At 48.0% G+C, this 19,705-nt stretch overlaps 5 protein-coding genes across 5 annotated transcripts; 2 read left to right on the forward strand and 3 right to left on the reverse strand.

Annotated features, from left to right (window-relative positions):
- Positions 1-502: 502 nt before the first annotated feature.
- TrAtP1_005889 (uncharacterized protein) lies at positions 503-7,062 on the forward strand. The gene is made up of 4 exons (XM_014082570.2): positions 503-860; positions 927-1,100; positions 1,160-6,433; positions 6,496-7,062. Exons 2-4 carry the CDS (start codon positions 943-945, stop codon positions 6,833-6,835), a joined length of 5,772 nt encoding a protein of 1,923 aa, XP_013938045.1. The 5' UTR covers positions 503-860; positions 927-942; the 3' UTR covers positions 6,836-7,062.
- On the reverse strand, positions 7,063-12,034 carry TrAtP1_013347 (uncharacterized protein). The gene is made up of 4 exons (XM_014082571.2): positions 11,663-12,034; positions 11,251-11,604; positions 10,375-11,200; positions 7,063-10,311 (listed from the first exon to the last, which is right to left on the reverse strand). The coding sequence occupies exons 1-4, from the start codon at positions 11,794-11,796 to the stop codon at positions 7,186-7,188; spliced, it is 4,440 nt and encodes a 1,479-aa protein (XP_013938046.1). The 5' UTR covers positions 11,797-12,034; the 3' UTR covers positions 7,063-7,185.
- A 459-nt stretch (positions 12,035-12,493) lies between these two features.
- On the forward strand, positions 12,494-16,699 carry TrAtP1_005890 (uncharacterized protein). Its single transcript, XM_014082572.2, has 6 exons — positions 12,494-12,685; positions 12,739-12,788; positions 12,846-13,165; positions 13,225-15,123; positions 15,186-16,306; positions 16,367-16,699. The coding sequence occupies exons 1-6, from the start codon at positions 12,656-12,658 to the stop codon at positions 16,607-16,609; spliced, it is 3,663 nt and encodes a 1,220-aa protein (XP_013938047.1). The 5' UTR covers positions 12,494-12,655; the 3' UTR covers positions 16,610-16,699.
- On the reverse strand, positions 16,678-17,963 carry TrAtP1_005891 (uncharacterized protein). The gene is made up of 2 exons (XM_014082573.2): positions 17,233-17,963; positions 16,678-17,165 (listed from the first exon to the last, which is right to left on the reverse strand). Exons 1-2 carry the CDS (start codon positions 17,770-17,772, stop codon positions 16,890-16,892), a joined length of 816 nt encoding a protein of 271 aa, XP_013938048.1. The 5' UTR covers positions 17,773-17,963; the 3' UTR covers positions 16,678-16,889.
- Positions 17,964-18,291: 328 nt separating this feature from the next.
- TrAtP1_005892 (uncharacterized protein) lies at positions 18,292-19,617 on the reverse strand. Its single transcript, XM_014082574.2, has 2 exons — positions 19,137-19,617; positions 18,292-19,079 (listed from the first exon to the last, which is right to left on the reverse strand). Exons 1-2 carry the CDS (start codon positions 19,524-19,526, stop codon positions 18,585-18,587), a joined length of 885 nt encoding a protein of 294 aa, XP_013938049.1. The 5' UTR covers positions 19,527-19,617; the 3' UTR covers positions 18,292-18,584.
- Between the last annotated feature and the right edge of the window lie 88 nt (positions 19,618-19,705).

Consider the following 19,705-nt stretch of genomic DNA (forward strand, 5'->3'; position numbering starts at 1 on the left):
CCACCATGTCCGTTCCTTGCATTATATTTCCGATGGCCTGTCCGAAACCCCCCTGACCCAATTCGACCGGTAGAATCGCAGCTAAATTTTTGGCGGCCAAAGGGGCAGGGCATGGGAATGCTCGAGACGCGAAAGACTAGGTAGGCCCGTATTGCCACGGCACCTGGCGCTGCGGAGTCCGCATCGTGTCAAATTCTAAGATTGTGCCTGGCGCTCGATTCTGGCTTCCGCCAGTCCCGTAGCCAGGCTGTGTGGTAATAATAGCAGCAGTACGGGGGCGCCTCTGATTGGCCGCAGCCCGCACCTGCATGCATGTCCAGACATCCTCCATGCTCCGCAGCTAGTCCCAACCCAAGCTGTTTGCCATCCAAGCGTGTCCCCCCTTTCCTAGCATCCCCACTTCTCTTTCAAGCACTGATACGCACGCAAGACGCGATGCCTCCGTGCTCCGTGCAAGTGGAAAGGGGGAGGCCGCCCCCTTATTGGCAGCTCGAATGTGCCTTCACGTGATCGCCCGTCACTTTTGTAGAAGTCTCCTGCTTCCCACCAGCTTGCTTGCCCTTGGCAGTCTTTCTTTCTGACGCTGATCTTTCTTGTCTTTTGATAGTGTCCTTACGTCTCTCGTTTTTTCTGTCTAGTTGTTGTTGTTGTTGTGAATTTTTTTTCTATTCTCACAGGTGCTTCTAGCACATTGTAACAACAGTGTCCACTCTTGCATTGCAGGCAAGCGTTTCTCATCACGTCACACTGCTAGGTCTCTCTGTTCGTGCGAGCTACTGCTAGCCGTACCATTTGCATTCCATCACTCGTTTTATTCTGTTTGCGACGCAGCCATTCAATCCATGATCCCCAACATCTAGGTAAGAATCATCACCTGCTTCGTTCTGCCGTCGCTGCGGATAATTAACCTCAAGCTTTATCTGCAGGGTACATTTGCTCAAGATGTCGGGGTATCCGGCCGGTCATCACGACCAGTACGACCACCAAAATAATCAAACCGATTCATACTACCAGGATGATCAGTACTATGATAACAATTACGACGCCCATGGAGGAGGGCACGGTGGCCAACAGGGAGGAGATGGCTACTATGATGAATCGTATGACCTTCCGAACGCGACACATCTTTAAACAAAGGGCAGAGCTGACTATGAAACAGAGGATACTACAATGCAGACCCCAACAATCCTTACCATCACGATGGTGGATATTACGAGGGCGACGATCAGTATCATGACGATTACCAGAACAATGGAGGCTATTATGACCAGAATTACAACCAAGGCCCTCGTCACGGTTCTGAAGAAGACTCTGAGACGTTCAGCGATTTTACAATGAGGTCGGATATGGCCAGAGCTGCTGAGATGGACTATTATGGCCGCGGAGATGAGCGGTACAACAGCTATGACGACCCCCAGGGCGGCAACAGAGGATACAGGCCTCCATCTTCCCAAGTTTCCTATGGAGGCAACAGGTCATCAGGCGCATCGACTCCCAACTACGGGATGGATTATGGCAATGTTCTGCCAGCCGGACAGCGCTCCCGCGAACCGTATCCAGCTTGGACCTCTGATGCCCAAATCCCTCTCTCCAAAGAGGAGATTGAGGATATTTTCATGGACCTCACGTCCAAGTTCGGGTTCCAGAGAGACAGCATGCGTAATATGTATGATCATTTTATGACACTGCTGGACTCTAGAGCCTCGCGAATGACGCCAAACCAAGCCCTTCTCTCGCTACACGCCGATTACATCGGAGGTGATAATGCCAACTATCGCAAGTGGTATTTCGCGGCTCACCTTGATCTTGATGACTCGGTCGGGTTTGCCAATCGATCCAAGGGCTTGAAGCGCAAAGCCAAGAATAAAAAGAAGAAGGATGACGACGCGTCAAACGAAGCGGAAACGCTGCAAGACCTGGAAGGTGACGACAGTCTTGAGGCCGCTGAATACCGCTGGAAGACCCGGATGAATCGCATGTCACAGCACGACCGAGTTCGTCAGATTGCCCTTTATTTGCTTTGCTGGGGAGAGGCAAACCAGGTTCGATTCATGCCAGAATTACTTTGCTTCATCTTCAAGTGCGCCCACGATTACCTGAACTCTCCTGCATGCCAGGCACTGGTTGAGCCCGTTGACGAATTCACATTCCTCAACAACGTCATTACTCCCCTCTACCAGTACTGTCGAGACCAAGGCTACGAAATCCTCGACGGTGTTTACGTCAGACGAGAGCGTGACCACAAGAACATTGTTGGTTACGATGACTGCAACCAGCTATTCTGGTATCCCGAAGGCATAGAGCGCATTGTTCTGCAAGACAAGAGCAAGCTGGTTGATGTCCCTCCCGCCGAACGTTATCTTAAATTAAAGGATGTCAACTGGAAGAAATGTTTCTTCAAGACGTACCGAGAATCACGTTCTTGGTTCCATCTTCTGACCAACTTCAACCGCATTTGGATCATCCATCTCACAATGTTCTGGTTCTATACCTCTCACAACGCCCCCACCTTGTTGGTTAAGAATTACGAGCAACAAGTCAACCAGTCTCCCTCCGCAGCTAAGCAATTCTCCATCGTTGGTTTCGGAGGTGCCGTTGCTTCGCTGATCCAGGTTTTTGCAACTTTAGCGGAATGGGCTTATGTCCCAAGAAGATGGGCCGGCGCGCAGCATCTGACCAAAAGGCTCTTTTTCCTTCTTTTTGTCCTCGTTCTCAATGTTGCTCCTGGCGTCAAGGTTTTCCTGTTTCCCGCCTCGGATCCGGATGCTCCAATCGACCACGCTCTCGGCATTGTGCATTTCATCATTGCTATCATTACTTTCCTCTTTTTCGCCGTCATGCCCCTGGGAGGTTTGTTTGGCAGCTACTTGTTGACCAACTCTCGACGATATGTTGCTAGTCAGACATTTACTGCTGCCTGGCCCACATTGCCGTTCAATGATATGGCGGTCTCATATTTCTTGTGGCTAGTAGTATTCGGAGTCAAGTTTGGAGAGTCGTATGTGTTTTTGGCTCTATCCTTTAAAGATCCGGTCCGATATCTTTCGATCATGCATTTGGAGTGCCAGGGTGATCAGCTTTTCAAAGACATTCTGTGCAAGAACCAGCCGAAAATTACTCTGGGTCTCATGATGTTCACCGACTTGATGTTCTTCTTCCTGGATACATACTTGTTCTATGTCTTGGTCAATGCAGTCTTCTCAATTGCACGATCGTTCTACATCGGTTCATCGATCTGGACTCCATGGAGAAACATCTTCTCTCGTCTGCCGAAACGTATCTACTCAAAAGTCTTGGCAACGACCGACATGGAAATCAAATACAAACCCAAAGTCCTGATTTCTCAGGTTTGGAACGCTATTGTTATTTCCATGTACAGAGAACATCTTCTCGCTATCGATCACGTACAGAAGCTACTGTATCATCAGGTCCCATCAGAGCAAGAAGGAAAGAGAACACTGCGAGCTCCGACCTTCTTCGTTTCCCAAGAAGATCATTCTTTCAAGACAGAGTTCTTTCCTAGCAACAGCGAAGCAGAACGCCGAATTTCTTTCTTTGCCCAGTCTCTATCCACTCCTATTCCCGAGCCGCTACCTGTGGATAACATGCCAACGTTTACCGTCATGATTCCTCATTACGGAGAGAAGATTCTTCTTTCTCTGCGAGAGATCATTCGTGAAGATGAGCCATATTCTAGAGTGACACTTTTGGAATATCTCAAGCAGCTTCATCCACACGAATGGGACTGCTTCGTTAAAGACACCAAGATCTTGGCTGATGAAACATCTCTAATGAACGGCGAGGAGGAAAAGAAAGAGGAAGACACAGCGAAAAGCAAAATCGACGATCTCCCATTCTACTGTATCGGATTCAAGTCTTCTGCCCCTGAATACACCCTTCGAACGCGAATCTGGGCTTCGCTACGTTTCCAAACTCTGTACAGAACAATCTCTGGTTTCATGAACTATAGCCGAGCCATCAAGCTATTGTACAGAGTAGAAAATCCCGAGGTCGTCCAGATGTTTGGTGGTAATACTGATAAGCTTGAGCGAGAGCTTGAGCGTATGGCCCGCCGTAAATTCAGAATTTGTGTGGCCATGCAGCGTTATTCCAAATTCAAGAAGGAAGAAATGGAGAACGCTGAATTTCTACTTCGCGCTTATCCCGACTTGCAGATTGCCTACCTGGATGAGGAGCCACCTGTTAATGAGGGTGAAGAACCTCGACTGTATTCTGCCCTTATTGACGGCCACTCGGAAATCATGGAAAATGGTATGCGGCGACCGAAGTTCCGTATCCAAATTTCTGGCAACCCCATTCTCGGTGATGGAAAATCCGACAACCAGAACCACTCTCTGATTTTCTACCGTGGTGAATACATTCAGCTTATCGATGCCAACCAAGACAACTACTTGGAAGAATGCCTGAAAATCCGAAGCGTGCTCGCTGAGTTCGAGGAGATGAAGACAGAAAACGTTTCTCCATACACCCCCGGTGTTAAAACGAACTCTCCCGCTCCCGTTGCTATTCTTGGTGCTCGCGAGTATATTTTCTCAGAAAACATTGGTGTTCTTGGTGACGTTGCTGCCGGAAAAGAACAAACTTTTGGTACTCTCTTCGCGCGTACTATGGCTCAAATCGGAGGCAAGCTTCACTATGGTCATCCTGATTTTCTCAATGGCATTTTCATGACAACTCGCGGCGGTGTTTCTAAAGCTCAGAAGGGTTTGCACCTGAACGAAGATATTTTCGCTGGTATGAACGCAATGTTACGTGGTGGTCGAATTAAGCACTGTGAATATTATCAATGCGGTAAGGGTCGTGATCTTGGTTTTGGTTCCGTCTTGAACTTTACTACCAAGATCGGTACCGGTATGGGTGAACAGCTTCTTTCTCGAGAGTACCATTACCTGGGAACTCAACTTCCACTGGACCGATTCCTGTCATTTTACTATGCTCACGCCGGCTTTCACGTCAACAACATGTTCATCATGTTTTCTATCCAAATGTTTATGATCTCGCTAATGAACATCGGAGCTCTGCGACACGAGACAATCCATTGCAGATACAACCGCCAAGTGCCCATCACTGATCCTTTGGTACCCACTGGTTGTCAAAACACGGACGCATTGATGGACTGGGTTCAACGCTGTGTCTTCTCAATTTTCGTCGTCTTCTTCGTGGCATTCGTTCCTCTGATCGTGCAGGAATTGACTGAGCGTGGTATCTGGAGAGCTGTTAGTCGATTCTTGAAACAATTCTTCTCACTTTCACCGTTCTTTGAAATTTTCGTCACTCAGATTTACGCGAACTCTGTGCAACAGAACATTTCGTTTGGCGGTGCACGATATATCGGAACAGGTCGTGGTTTCGCCACAGCGCGCATTCCATTTGGTGTTTTGTATTCTCGATTTGCTGCACCGTCAATCTATTTCGGCGCGAGATTGTTGATGATGCTTCTATTTGCTACCGTCACCGCGTGGGAGCCTGCACTCGTCTATTTCTGGGTTACCTTGACTGGATTGGTTATCTCGCCCTTCTTGTACAACCCCCACCAGTTTGCATGGACCGACTTCTTCATCGACTATCGGGACTATCTTCGCTGGCTGTCGCGTGGTAACTCGCGTTCGCATGCTTCTTCATGGATTTCGTTTTGTCGACTGTCTCGTATACGAGTCACTGGCTACAAGCGCAAGAATTTGGGTGACAAATCCGCTAAAATGTCGGGCGATGTTCCTAGAGCAGCCATTGCCAATATTTTCTTCACCGAAATATTTACGCCGCTCTTGCTCGCTGTCGTAACGACCATTCCGTACTTGTTCATCAACGCGCAAACTGGTGTCTTGGCGGACAAACAGGATACTTCCAAGGGTCAGAGCAAGGATATTGCGCCTACAGCCTCTCTCGTTCGTATTCTGATTGTCGCTTTTGGTCCGGTGGCCATCAATGCCGGTGTATTGTTGGTTATGTTTGCCATGGCATGTTTCATGGGCCCTCTTTTGAGTATGTGCTGTAAGAAGTTTGGTAGTGTCTTGGCTGCTATTGCACATGCTCTGGCCGTTATCTTCATGTTGGTTTTCTTCGAGGTCCTGTTCTTGCTTGAATCGTTCAACTTTGCCCGTACCATGGCCGGTATGATCGCAGTGGTATCACTCCAGCGATTTTTGTTTAAACTGATTGTCTCGTTGACTCTGACGCGAGAATTCAAAACCGATCAGTCTAACATTGCCTTCTGGACTGGAAAGTGGTACTCTATGGGCTGGCACTCCGTCTCACAGCCTGCTCGTGAGTTCCTTTGCAAGATTACGGAACTTAGCATGTTTGCAGCTGATTTCATCCTCGGACACTGGCTGCTCTTATTCATGCTTCCGGTCATTCTCGTTCCTCGCGTTGATACCTTGCACTCGATGATGCTCTTCTGGTTATTGCCCAGGTAAGTAACTGAATCAGCACACTCAAGCAATCGCACGCACATCAAACTAACACTCTTTATAGTCAACAAATCCGCCCTCCGATCTACTCTCTGAAGCAGTCAAAACTCAGACGTCGTCGTGTCATCCGCTTTGCTATCCTTTATTTCGTTCTCTGTATTGTTATGATTGCCCTGATTGTTGGACCAGTTTATGGTGGCAAGTCAATTCCGACTTCATTGACCAGCAAGCTGTCTGATATTGCGAGTTTCCGACTGTTACAACCAAGCAACCAAAACCATAATAACACGAACGGAACCCAGCAAACTGGTACAGGCGCGTCAGACTATACCGGCGCTGGCAGAAAAGCGACAACAACCACAGGAGCGAGTGCTGATTTTACTGGCAAGATCAAACTCTTTTGATCACCTACATTTTATCTAACTTAATGGCCCGTTCATTATGGAGCAAGCCTTCTAGCTCTCGAATATCTATTGTTACACCTATAGTTGCTTGATCTTTAAAGGATAGGTAGTATATGCTTGCTCTTCATTCATTGAGCAATGGCCTTTTATGAATTACCATAGTATTTTTTTTTAACATCATCTTTTCTATAACGATGCTTGCCTAAATAGACTTTGTTTCCTTAAAGACATCTACCAATCTGCCTAAAATGTCGTGAACATGTTACATTTACACGTGCGTAACCAAATTGGTACTAAAATGATTAAGTGCCTGCGATGAGACACTTGATACATGCATATGAATAGTTCCTTTACAGCTCGTCCTTGGTGTGTGCCTCATCGCTGTCTAGTCTCCGACTTTTGGTGTTTTTGTCATCTGTCCCCGCTTCAGCTATCTCTTCATCGTCGTCAGAGAGCCTCTCCCCTTTGATGATCTGGTGCAATGCTGCAATTTCTTCGTCATACGTAACCCACTCGGGAATCTGCCTTCTTGCTCGATCAAGCTTGGGCTCCTTGGTGAGCGGGTTATTGCATAAGTCAATGGTGCGAGCTTCGCTGAGGCTTTCGTCACTGCACCACGTCTCGCACCAAAGCCACTCTTGAGGCAAGCTATGGATGGGGATATTGAACTGCATATGATTCGGCAAGTCTTGATCTAGATTGGCCAGACTGTTTGGATCCGCAGAAAGAGTGTGGTACTGTTGTCGAAGACGGTCACCGGCGGCTAGCTCTCGGAAGCGTCGCAAGTCGACAACGTAAAGGGCGGAGATATGGTAAGGACGGCCACGAAGGTAATTTGCCCAGTATCCCTGTTTCCAGAATCGGAATCCTTCCATTTCAACGCGCGAATCACACATGGGTGTAAATCCATATGGGGCGCCATCCAGATCGAGATTCATCAGGTTGATCATGTCTGTGCGGACGACTTGATCGGCATCGACAAATATGACCTTGTCCAAAGACAGGGGAAAGAGAACGTCTAAAAATAGAATCTTGTAGCCCCATATTTCTCGCTGCTTCTCCTTCTGCTGCCGTAGCCAGTGAGGCCACTTGTACGAGATCATTTCATATTTGAAGCGGTATTGTTCTGCCATGTGAGGTATGAATTCCTTGAAAGAAGGAGAAAGGAATTGCTCGATGAACCAGAACTTGACGGTGTGGTTTGTATGGCGCATAACTGAGGCTATCATGATTTTCAACATGCGCTCGTAGAGGTGGCCACTGGCGACGGAGAAGATGTTAATCTCTGCGTGTTCTTGTTCGGATGGCGATTTCTTTTTGGATTTTCCACCAAAGAGACCTTCTGCCAGCTTGATACCCTTGGAGATGATATTGTCTTCCTGGGCATCCTTTTCTTGGAGGATGTCCTCCGCTTCCATGCCCTTTCGCCTTTGGAGACGTGGGTACAATGTCACGCCTTGGAAATCAATCAAGGCGAGCTCAGTACCGTTATCGCCAGGGACAGGCTTCCATCCCTGAGCGCCAATGCTCTCAATCTCATATATCTCGGTACTGCGGCCTTCCTTCAATTGGATAGAATAGACACCGGGATTTGCCTTGAACTGGAAAAAGCCAATGTTCGCCATGACTATGGTATCGGTGATAAGAGGATCTTTCTCAGTAGCGAGAACCAACTGGGCTCCTCGTGGCGCTGATCCTTTACCCTCTCTAGAATGTCCTTCGATAAGAATGTGCTTCAACTCATAGGTAGCATGTATGTCGGTCTTTACTGCGCTTAGTTTTATGTTGTCAAGGTCGTGAACCGAAAAAAGAGGGGCTACAAGCCATGCAGGCGGAACATCAACAGCAGTTGTCAACAGAGCCTCGGAGGGTAGACCATTAAAGGTAGCCCGCAGTCCTGCAACCTCGCCCTCATCATTGAAGGTCGGTTGTGACTTCAAGACATACCGGAAGAAGCGCTTGACAGGAAGCTCCTCAATTTTCTCCGGAGGGTTGATGAAAAGCTTCAAGTGAACTCCATGCAGCTCAGACAATACCTTCAGAATAGGAGCCCATCTTTGACCTTGCTCACTAACCGGATTAATGATTCCAACTATGTGAACGCTCGCAGTCTCCGGGTCACCCTTTTCAATTGTATGCGTTGCGGGCCATTTGTCGTAAAGGCTAGTTCGAGCAGACGTTGCGGACTCAAAAATTCCTTCAGGTAAGTCAGAAATTGTAGATAAGGCGGCGATGGACGTTATTTTAGCTGCGTCCAAGGGAGTAGAGAGTTTATCGCCCAAGCCAAGTTCTTCAACTGCTTTGTAAACTGGGAGTATGCGCCTCGCCTGTTCAACTTCCAAAAATTGCTGAAAGTCATCGGCGTCGAATTCAGAGTCCTCTGAGATAGGTCCAATCATTCTGCCGTTCAACATTATCATCTGGGCCCCCAAAGGTACTTTAGAAGCCGTCAAGAATCGCTCTAAAGCCTCAAAATAACCCTCTTTGTTTTCATCTTCAGTTGGTGTTTGGATTAGATCGGTAAGTTTGCTGATGTCCTGAATATCGCTCAGTAATCCTTGGTTCGCCAGGAGTGCAGCATTCATCGAGGCAGCACCATCAGATGACACAGGATTGTGAATGATCTCGACTCTGGCACCTGGGCTGTGGCGTTTGAACTCTAAAGCGGACAGAACTAGGCCTTTGCCGCTCGTGGTCGTCAAATCAGCAATGACAGTTACTGCCGACCAATCTTCCTTTGGTGACTCGGCAACGAAGTCGACGACAGGGACGTTGCTGAACAGATCTGCATGCTCAATGTAAATCTTGTTTACATTAAGCACAGAGAGACTTTTCCCTTCATCGTCTGGTGTTATATAGTCATTTCTCCTGGAAATTGCCTTGCTGAGGAAAATTCCCGGGGCCCAGTCGTCATCGGTAATCATTCCGAGAAAAACTGCCTTTTGGACTACTCGAAGATCTTCGCCGATTTGCATTCCCAGCTCCTGGATCCAATTCTCATCACGGAGAATTGGGAGACCATTGAAGAACACTGGTCGAGTCGGCGTGTCTACCTTTAGACGCTTAATCCATTGCTGAGCGAGTCCGAGCTGTCGTTCATAGGTGTTTGCCTCTAGCACTTCTGCAAGACTCATCTGGTCCGAGTCTACAAGAGGTGCGTGGTCCCCGGTTATTCTTGCGAATAGTTCTTCGTTGACCAACTGAGGGGCGTCTTTGAGCTGCCCCAGATATGCAAAAAGGCCTTTGACACCATGGTTCTCGAATATGTGGTAGACTATTTTGGCCTTAACAATCGCCTCAGGAGTCGAGATCAAGGGAACCAGGCCAAATCTGATTGAGATGCCCCGAGAAATAAAGGAAATTAACTGCATGATGTATGAAACATCTTCTAGGTTTGAGAAATCGACAGGTGCAATGAGAGTAAAGATATTCTTTCCAATGGGCGGCAGTTGTCCAGGGTATGACGGTTGCAGCAGCTGAAGATGTTAATACTGAGGCTTTCTGAGCAATATTACGTTCCCAATTTTGTGATGACTTACTGATGCCAAGCTCTTTGGGTACGCTTCATAAATGTCGTCGCTTTCGATGTCGTTTAACCATATGATAACACGCCCGTCTTCAAGCCGATCAGTCCAATCGTATCTCAGTGCCTCAGTGCCTTCCTTCGCAGCAGAAACATCTTGATGGCCAAGAATAGATACCGCTTGCTTTCCGTTCAACCCAAGAGCACGAAAGCCATCGATCAGTTTTCGTTCTTGACGTAGTCTCTCAATAAGAGCGAATGGCTCAATCTGACGCTCAATCAATTGAACACCATTTAGCCATAGCATATTCAACCCGTCTGGCACTCCTTGCAGGCTGTTAAGTTTATATTCCTTTTCGAATTGCGTAGAAAGATTGTGGGCAACAATTGTAGTTAGAAACTTGGGTAGATCCTGAGTCAACTTTATTAGTGTCTCTAATGGGTCATCGCTTTGCAATATGAAGGATGTTGCCTTCAATCCAAGCGATGACAGATCTGATGCGGCCAAAGGTTTGATATCGGCCACATCTTCACTACCATCGAGACCGGTACCGGTACCAGTATTCTCATGACGAGGTTCTTCGTTTTGCAGTCGATCATCGATGACGATATAGTCCGTCCTCTTTAATGCCAGTTCAACACCATACCCACTCATGGGAAGAGCTGCGTAAGGCGTTATTCGAGTACGGTGATATCTAATTCGATAGCTCAGGGAGCCTTCTGCTGCGGCCTTTGAAAGAGCTTTGTGGAAGTCTCCAAAACTTCCCGAAGTTATATCAGCATAGAGGATGGCTTCCCTGCCCGTACCAGTTACTCGATCAAATGGCAACTGCTTGTTGTGCCTATACAGCATATCAGAATTTGCGACGCATACAAAGTGAGACATACATACAAGGAACCTAGTCCACCTTTGATAACCGTCTCTAGTTCGTGACGGCAATACTGCTTTCCATCTAACAGCACCCAATTGAAGCATTCTGACTCAAGTGATTTTTCAAGAGCAGGGACAACAGCGGTGTTATAGTATTGGTAGTGAGCTTCTATTCGAGGCGCTGCAGATCGCAAGGACAATGCCAGTTTGAATGTGGACAAACTCTCGGCGCTAGACAGGCAACCATCTTCTTGCAAGACGCCGAGGAACTTCTCATACAAAGCAGCGTCTGTTGAAGCAGCGTCAAAATATCCAGTAGCAATTCGGTCCAAGAGCGGAAAATAGGACGATGAGTTTTCTGCTGCCGCGGTTTCTCTGCCAGTGCTGTTTAGTATGTGTCTTACAACGGAAGGGCTTTGGATAAAATAAGTACAAGAGTTCGAGCAAGTAAGGGCCAGCAGGAAAAGCTGCGTTCATGCCCACATTCACAGAGGGAGCGCTATGGGCCTGCAGAGCAAGCATAGATCCGACAATTAAGTTCCATGGTCGCCAACGATGTCGTGTCATGATAGATGAGGACACGCAGAGTAGGTATATATGAAGGCGTTGAAAGCCAATTAAGCCCTTTATCAAAAGATGGCAAGCACCATTGACTGGAAAGACAAGCAGGCAGCTTGGGACTGCAGGATAACTACGTTTGGATGAGAAGTATTAGCTGAAGGTGCGATATAAGAAAGTCGGTGGTCAAATCCTCTATTAAGTGAGAGCTGTCCAAAACCATACAGCTAAACGTAAATGGCCAGGCACACCCAACGTGCAAATCAGCGCCACGTCTGGCTGCCGCCACATATCCATTATCAAAGCAGCTCCCCCACTATCAGTATTAAAGGGGCAGCGGGGGGCAGCTCTGCAGAATATGCATCTATGCAATGATACGGCCTTACCAAGAATATACTCGTATACCTCACGCAATGAATAAGATGTTGCCATTCATAAGAGCGATAAATAAATATCGCTCATGAAATTCTCGTACAAAAATTGTTCATTATCTTTTTTAATTATTTAGCATTTGTTTTGCTCTCAAACGATCATTATGTATCAAAAGGATCGTGGAATATACCCAGTATAAGAGGGGTGAGGCGCCTAAGGCGGTGAGAACGTCACGTCCAATGATATTGCGGGGCTGAGATTGGCTCAGTACCCACAATTGGAGATGGACACGATACTCAATTGGAAGCTGTTGTCAATACGACGCACTGTTCTATCTCGCTCCTTTTTACGCTGATTCCCTGGCCAGGCCTGCGCAGCTACCGTGGCCAGCAAAGATCGATTGAGCCGCTCAGCTACACCCCTCTGACGCATCGATAATCATCTAATCGCTCCTTTCCCTTGATGTGCGAGGCTCCGACCTCACCTCCCCGCCACAATGCAGTCTTCCCCAGGAATGTTGACAAAGGTATGCTATTCACGGATTGCCCAGTCCAGCATGTCGGCTAACAGCCCTCCCAGTTTGAATCGAAATCATCAAGAGCAAAGGGAATTGCGTTCCACCCGAAAAGGTAGCTGCGCCTCTCGCATCAAGCGGTAGACTTTGGAAAACTGATTTGGTGTACTAGGCCATGGATCCTTGTGGCCCTTCACTCCTCCACAATCCAGCTCTGGGATTATCGGATGGGCACGTTGATAGATCGATTTGAGGAACACGATGGCCCAGTCCGCGGCGTCGATTTTCACAAGACACAGCCACTCTTCGTATCCGGCGGCGATGACTACAAGATTAAAGTCTGGTCGTACCAGACTCGACGATGCCTCTTTACGCTGAATGGCCATCTTGATTACGTTCGAACTGTCTTCTTCCATCATGAGCTGCCTTGGATTCTCTCTGCCTCAGATGATCAAACAATTCGAATCTGGAACTGGCAGAATCGAAGCTTGAGTACGTTGCTTATATTTTCTGTGCGCTGGTCAGTCGCAGCGATGCTAACTACCCCTTAGTTTGTACTATGACTGGACATAATCACTATGCCATGTGCGCTCAATTCCACCCCAAGGAAGATCTCGTCGTTTCAGCCTCCCTTGATCAGTCAGTTCGAGTTTGGGATATTTCGGGACTTCGAAAGAAGCACTCAGCACCAACTTCGATGAGCTACGAAGATCAAATCGCACGAGCAAACCAAAACCAAACCGACATGTTTGGAAACACAGATGCCGTTGTCAAGTTTGTCTTGGAAGGTCATGATCGTGGTGTCAACTGGGTCGCCTTCCACCCTACTATGCCTCTGATTGTATCAGCTGGTGATGATCGCCTGGTGAAGCTCTGGCGCATGAGCGAGACTAAGGCTTGGGAGGTTGACACTTGCCGCGGCCATTTTCAAAATGCCTCAGGCTGTCTTTTCCACCCACACCAGGACCTCATTTTGTCGGCGGGTGAAGATAAGACTATTCGAGTCTGGGATCTCAACAAGAGGACCGCCGTACAGTCTTTTAAGAGAGAAAACGACCGCTTTTGGGTTATCGCAGCTCATCCTGAAATCAACTTGTTCGCAGCTGGCCATGACAATGGTGTCATGGTTTTCAAGCTTGAACGCGAGCGTCCCGCCTCAGCTGTCCACCAAAATAACCTTTTCTATATCACCAAGGAGAAGCATGTCAGGTCATACGATTTCCAGAAGGATATGGAAAGCCCAACTCTGCTGTCTCTGAAGAAACTTGGCAGCCCCTGGGTTTCACCACGCACTTTGTCGTATAACCCTGCTGAGAGGTCTATTCTTGTCACCACTCCGGCCGATGGTGGCTCTTATGAACTTTTGAGCTTGCCTAGAGACGGATCTGGTGTAATCGAACCAACAGAATCCAAGCGAGGATCGGGCAATTCTGCCATTTTTGTTGCTAGAAACCGCTTCGCCGTGTTGAACACTGCCAACCAAACAATCGATATCAAGGATCTGTCAAACAATACGGCTCGTTCGTTCAAGCCTCCAGCGGGAACCACAGACATCTACTTTGGAGGAACCGGTAACCTCCTTATCATTACACCGACGACCGTCTATCTGTACGACATTCAGCAGAAAAAGGCTACTGCCGAGCTTGCCATCACTGGCGTTAAATACATTGTCTGGTCAAATGATGGTCTGTACGCTGCCCTACTGAGCAAACACAATGTGACCATTGTGACAAAGACGCTGGAGCAAATTAGTACACTACATGAGACAATTCGCATCAAGAGCGCCACTTGGGATGATGCGGGCATTCTGTTATATTCAACCCTGAATCATGTCAAATATGCCTTGCTCAACGGCGACAATGGTATTGTTCGTACTCTCGACCAAACGGTCTACTTGGTACGCGTTAAGGGACGGAATGTCTACTGCTTAGATCGATCGGCCAAGCCTCGAATTCTGCGCATTGACCCAACAGAGTATCGTTTCAAAATGGCGCTTGTTAAGCGGAACTATGAAGAAATGCTTCACATCATCCGCACTTCCAGTCTTGTTGGCCAGTCTATCATCTCATACCTGCAGAAGAAAGGCTACCCCGAGATTGCACTGCAGTTTGTACAGGATCCAACTACTCGATTTGACCTGGCAATTGAATGCGGCAACCTGGATGTCGCTGTGGAAATGGCCAAGGAGCTGGATAAGCCAAAGTTCTGGACTCGACTAGGTACTGAAGCACTTGCCCATGGCAATCATCAGATTGTGGAGATGTGCTACCAGAAGTTGAAGCAGTTTGACAAACTGTCATTCCTCTATTTGGCAACCGGTGATCACTCGAAGCTTGCGCGAATGGCCAAAATTGCGGAGCATCGTGGAGATTTCACCTCTCGATTTCAAAACGCCCTGTATCTTGGAGATGTCGAAGACCGCATCCAGATGTTGAAAGAAATTGATCAGTGTAAGTAATATATATGGTCAATCCTCACCCCCTCCTTTACTCTAGCGCTAATTGTATCATAGATCCTCTTGCGTATACTACAGCCAAATCCCATGGACTGGAAGAAGAATGCGAGGCTATTCTTGAGGCTTCTGGTCTCACTGAAGATCAGCTAACTCTGCCTACAATGGGCAAACCGCTAGCACCGCCAAAGCCTGTCGTATCCACGTTCAAGAGCAACTGGCCCAACAAGGCTAGCTCCCAGTCCTACTTTGAGAGTGCTCTTCTAGGCCAGGTAGAAGGCTTGTCTCTCGAGGACGAATCAAACACCGCCAATGGAATAGAGGCTGAGCAAGCCACAAAGGCGGAAGCTGCAGATCAACTCATTGCTACTGCTGGCGAAGACGACGATGACGCGGCAGGCTGGGATATGGGCGACGACGACGTGCCCGAAATTGACAATGACTTTGTGAACGTCGATAGTGCAGAGGCAGGCGGTGCTGGAAGCTGCGAGGCCGATATTTGGGCACGGAATTCACCTCTGGCAGTTGACCATGTTGCTGGAGGCTCATTTGAAACGGCCATGCAGCTTCTGAACCGACAGGTTGGCGCAGTCCAGTTTGCCCCTCTAAAGCCTCGATTCCTGGAGGTCTACCAATCCTCCAAGACCTTTCTCCCGGGGTTGGCCAACTTGCCCACCCTTGTTAATTACGTCCGTCGTACCGTTGATGAAACGGATCTTCGAAAAGTTCTGCCCGTTATCCCGCGCGATCTAGAACATTTGGCCTCCAATGATTTACAAAAAGGCTACGATTCTATGAAGGCTAACAAGCTGGAAGATGGCGCCAGCATCTTCAAGGGAATTCTACACGCAATCCTTGTCAATGCAGTTTCTAGTGAAAGCGAAGTGGCGGAGGCTAAGAAACTGATTGTTTCAGCCAGGGAGTACAGCATTGCCATGGATATCGAACTTGCGAGAAGAAACCTAGGCTCGATCGATGAGATTGCCCAAGACCCCGCTAAAGTTAAGAGGAGTCTCGAGTTGTCCGCTTACTTTACCATCCCGAAGATCGAGGTGCCTCACAGACAAATTGCGCTGCTGAGCGCTATCAAGGTGTCGATTAAGAGCAAAAATTACAATTCTGCTTTGGGCTTTGCAAACCGTATTATCGCGAACGGAGGTTCCAGCAAAATCGTCGAAAACGTAAGTTATCAAACTGTTCCCCTTTACCATTTCTGACTACATACTTACCCCGATATATAGGCCAAGAAGACAAAGGCTCAGTGTGAACGCAATCCAAACGACAGCGTTGAAATTGAATTCGACCAGTTTGCAGAATTTGAGATTTGTGCTGCCAGCCACACTCCGATCTATAGCGGAGCTCCGTTCGAAGAGTGTGCATTTGATGGATCAAAGTACCACTCTAGCTACAAGGGATCGATCTGTAAGGTGTGCGAAGTTTGTGAAATTGGCAAACACGGTAGCGGTCTGAGGCTGTTTTCATAGATACTTAATTTGGACTTAGAACTGTACAAGGGGGGGGTTTAAAAGGACGTAGCAATATCCTAGTCATGGAATTCAACTAAATCTTGAACGAATGAGCTGGTTACTAAATCTCATTGATACCTGAGGGTGGTGATTCGATTAACCCAAAGCAGAAATAAATCGCTCCCTATTATTAGTGGTATGGAGTCTATGATACCAGGCTTGTCACAGCATATGCTGATGCGCATTGCAAGGTATTCCGTGTAATGTAATATGAACCGTGTCTAATTCGATATAATCTTTACACAATAGTTTCTAGCTCGCGAGCATAGCCCAAGGTATTCTCCATAATCATTTGGCTCATGTCTTTGGCACTCGCCCCGTCTTCACCATCAGCGGTAGTACTAGGGAAGTAGATGTGGCCCTCCTTGACAATCCATCCACGGTGGTTAGCAAACTGAATAACCTCTCCTTCTGAGTTGAGGAATAACAAGGACTTGGTGGAGCTGATGGGAAGGCTAGGATAGGCTCGCTCGCTGCTGCTGGCGATTTCAGAGCGTATTTGGTTCTTGAGAATCTGTTGAATTCCCCTAGTTAGCAACATGTCGGAAAAGGCAGCACGAAACAATCATTCATGCACGTACCTCTGAGAAAACACTGTACTCGTCGCAGGGCACCTCGCTGCTCTTCATTGCCTTCCATACACGATCATAGCTTCCCTCCATGAGCCACCTCTCTAGACGAACAGGATATCCCAGGTAACGATCGCCTTCGACGTCGGTTCCGCCACCATCTCGATTTGCCAGACTCTCCAGCTCTGAGTGAAACTCGGCATAGCGGCCTTGGGTGAGGAGTAGCAGCAAGCTTAATCCCGTAACCTTGTTGCGTTCGGGCAGGTTCGGAGGCAGGGCCGCCGATGGTAGCTCGTAAAAGGGCTGGAGCTGCTGGACGTAGCGCGTAAAGGCATCGGCATTCTTGGCGCGGATGGAGAACAGGGCACCTTGCTCGTATGTCTCCCGGGCAAGGGCGAGGAGGTTCGAGGGCGCTGAGGGATTCGGAGTGAGGGCGTTTACGCTGAGGAGGAGAAGCTTCGCCTTGGAGAGGAGGGCGCTGGCCTCGGGGTAGCTCATCTGAGGAGACTGCTTTAGCTGGGCGAGAATCGGGGAGAGGCTCCGTTCAGCCATGGTTGCGGGCGAAGTTGGTGATCTTGAGAGATGAAGTCGGAGTAGCTAGCGATTGGTAATGAAAAAGGCAAAAGTACGGTAGAAAAAGTGTTGTTGAGCTAGCGATTGAGAGGTCAAGTCGATGTAGCCGTCGGGGTGGCTGCAAGACTCGGGTGTTGGAATATGCGTCGGTTTGTTGGTATAAAGCGTACCTATTCTAGGCTGAACGATGACGAAGAGGTGTTAGCTGTTTACCTAGGTGATGGTGGGCAGTGCGTGCGAATCCTGACTAAGACAGCTAATCTAAGAGTGCATTGGGGGTGCCAATACGAGTGAGTGCTCTAAACATCTGGCATGCACCTGAATCCTCCTCTCTAAAGGTAAATTGTTTACCAAACTATAGCTTTGTATTCGCAGTTACTACTCAATATATTTGGCGTATATTTTCCTTTGACACCGCGAGTTACTGGATGTAGGTACTGTGCGCAGCAGAAATGATCGGACAACGTGTTTGGGCACAGGCGCATTTAGAGCTTAAGCGGCCAGCTTGGGTGGTACTGGGTGCTCATCTACTAGGTTAGGTAGTAGTAGTACAGATCTCGTAGCTGACACAACCCTGGAGCTGGTATATAAACGCCATCGAAACGTCTCATGGCATAGTAAGTTATATCAACAAACTTCTTGGATGGGTTGCTACATAGGAAACCTGATTGATAAATCGTGTCTTCCACAGGTAGTACTCATCAAGAGTAAATGATTAAGTCTATGGCATCGCGAAGCTACTGGCGTAGTGAAGTTAATAAAATGAATTTCTCCGTGCGATTCCTCGCGGTCTAGGGAAACTCGTCTCTATATAGGTATACCGTTACTCGACCAGTATCAGACTCTGTTTCTCTTCTCCTTGCCTTCTCCATGTCCGCGGCCCACATAGCTGAGCCTGCTGCCGTGGTCAGCAGAAAGAAGAAAGATAGCACCGGTATTAGCTCAAGGATCATGGCCATTGTTCCAAAGAAGACGCAATCCCATTCGAGCCTCTTAATCTCATCCTTTTGCGCTGCCTTTGACAAGCCTCGGAGCTGGAACCAGCGATGATGCGATAGCTTACCGAGCCGAGTGCCAGTGATGATAATAAATACGAAAGTTCCGACGTAAGGGATGAGATTGAGAGGAAGAAAGAACACGAGCTCTACAATCTGAATTGTACTCCAAGGATTAAAGCATGCTGGACTTGTCGGCTTCCCCAGCATCTTGACAGAATTAGGCGCATCTTCAAACAGGATGCGATGAGGGGCTATCAGATCCTTCAACGAGAGGTCGATAAGCGTTGCCTGATGAATAATTAGTCGGTGAATGAATAACTGCATTCCCTCGTCTCTTAAGCTTACGTCGAAAACATCCACCCGGCATTCATCGACAAAGAAACCCTCGAATAGACCCTGCACAATCACCAGCCCTTCACCCAGCACGAGCACAACAGCATTAAACCAGGCGCCCCAGCCATGGAAGATGGCTAGGAATAAAAATTGTGGAAGAAAAGCAAAGGAGAATAGTATGAAGTACACGAAGAACGATATTAAAGATAGAGGCACTAGCCGTCCAAGAAAGAGAGGCCAAAACTCCCTCCTCCGCGAAAAGTACCAGATACCACGGATGGGATAGCTGAACGCGACGGCTGCGCGCTGAAGGTAGATCAACGGTCGGCTACTGGAGCATCTTGAAAGAAACTGTTCTCTGAGAGGCGGCAGCGTGTTGCTGAGTGGACCGGGAGCAGACATGATTTGATTTCACCACATAGCGCAGTGAAGGCAAATGAGTTCGGGACAGCAGAGGTGTCCACGACGCCCAAATTATGTTGACGTCGACGTTGTACAAAATACCTAGTAGGCTAAGAGCAGCGCCTAATACAGCTGACGCAGCTTTGCAGCATGTGCCCATCCATCAAGTTTCCCACTAA

Source organism: Trichoderma atroviride, chromosome 3 (genome assembly GCF_020647795.1).
Source record: "Trichoderma atroviride chromosome 3, complete sequence".
Taxonomy (NCBI): Eukaryota; Fungi; Ascomycota; class Sordariomycetes; order Hypocreales; family Hypocreaceae; genus Trichoderma; species Trichoderma atroviride.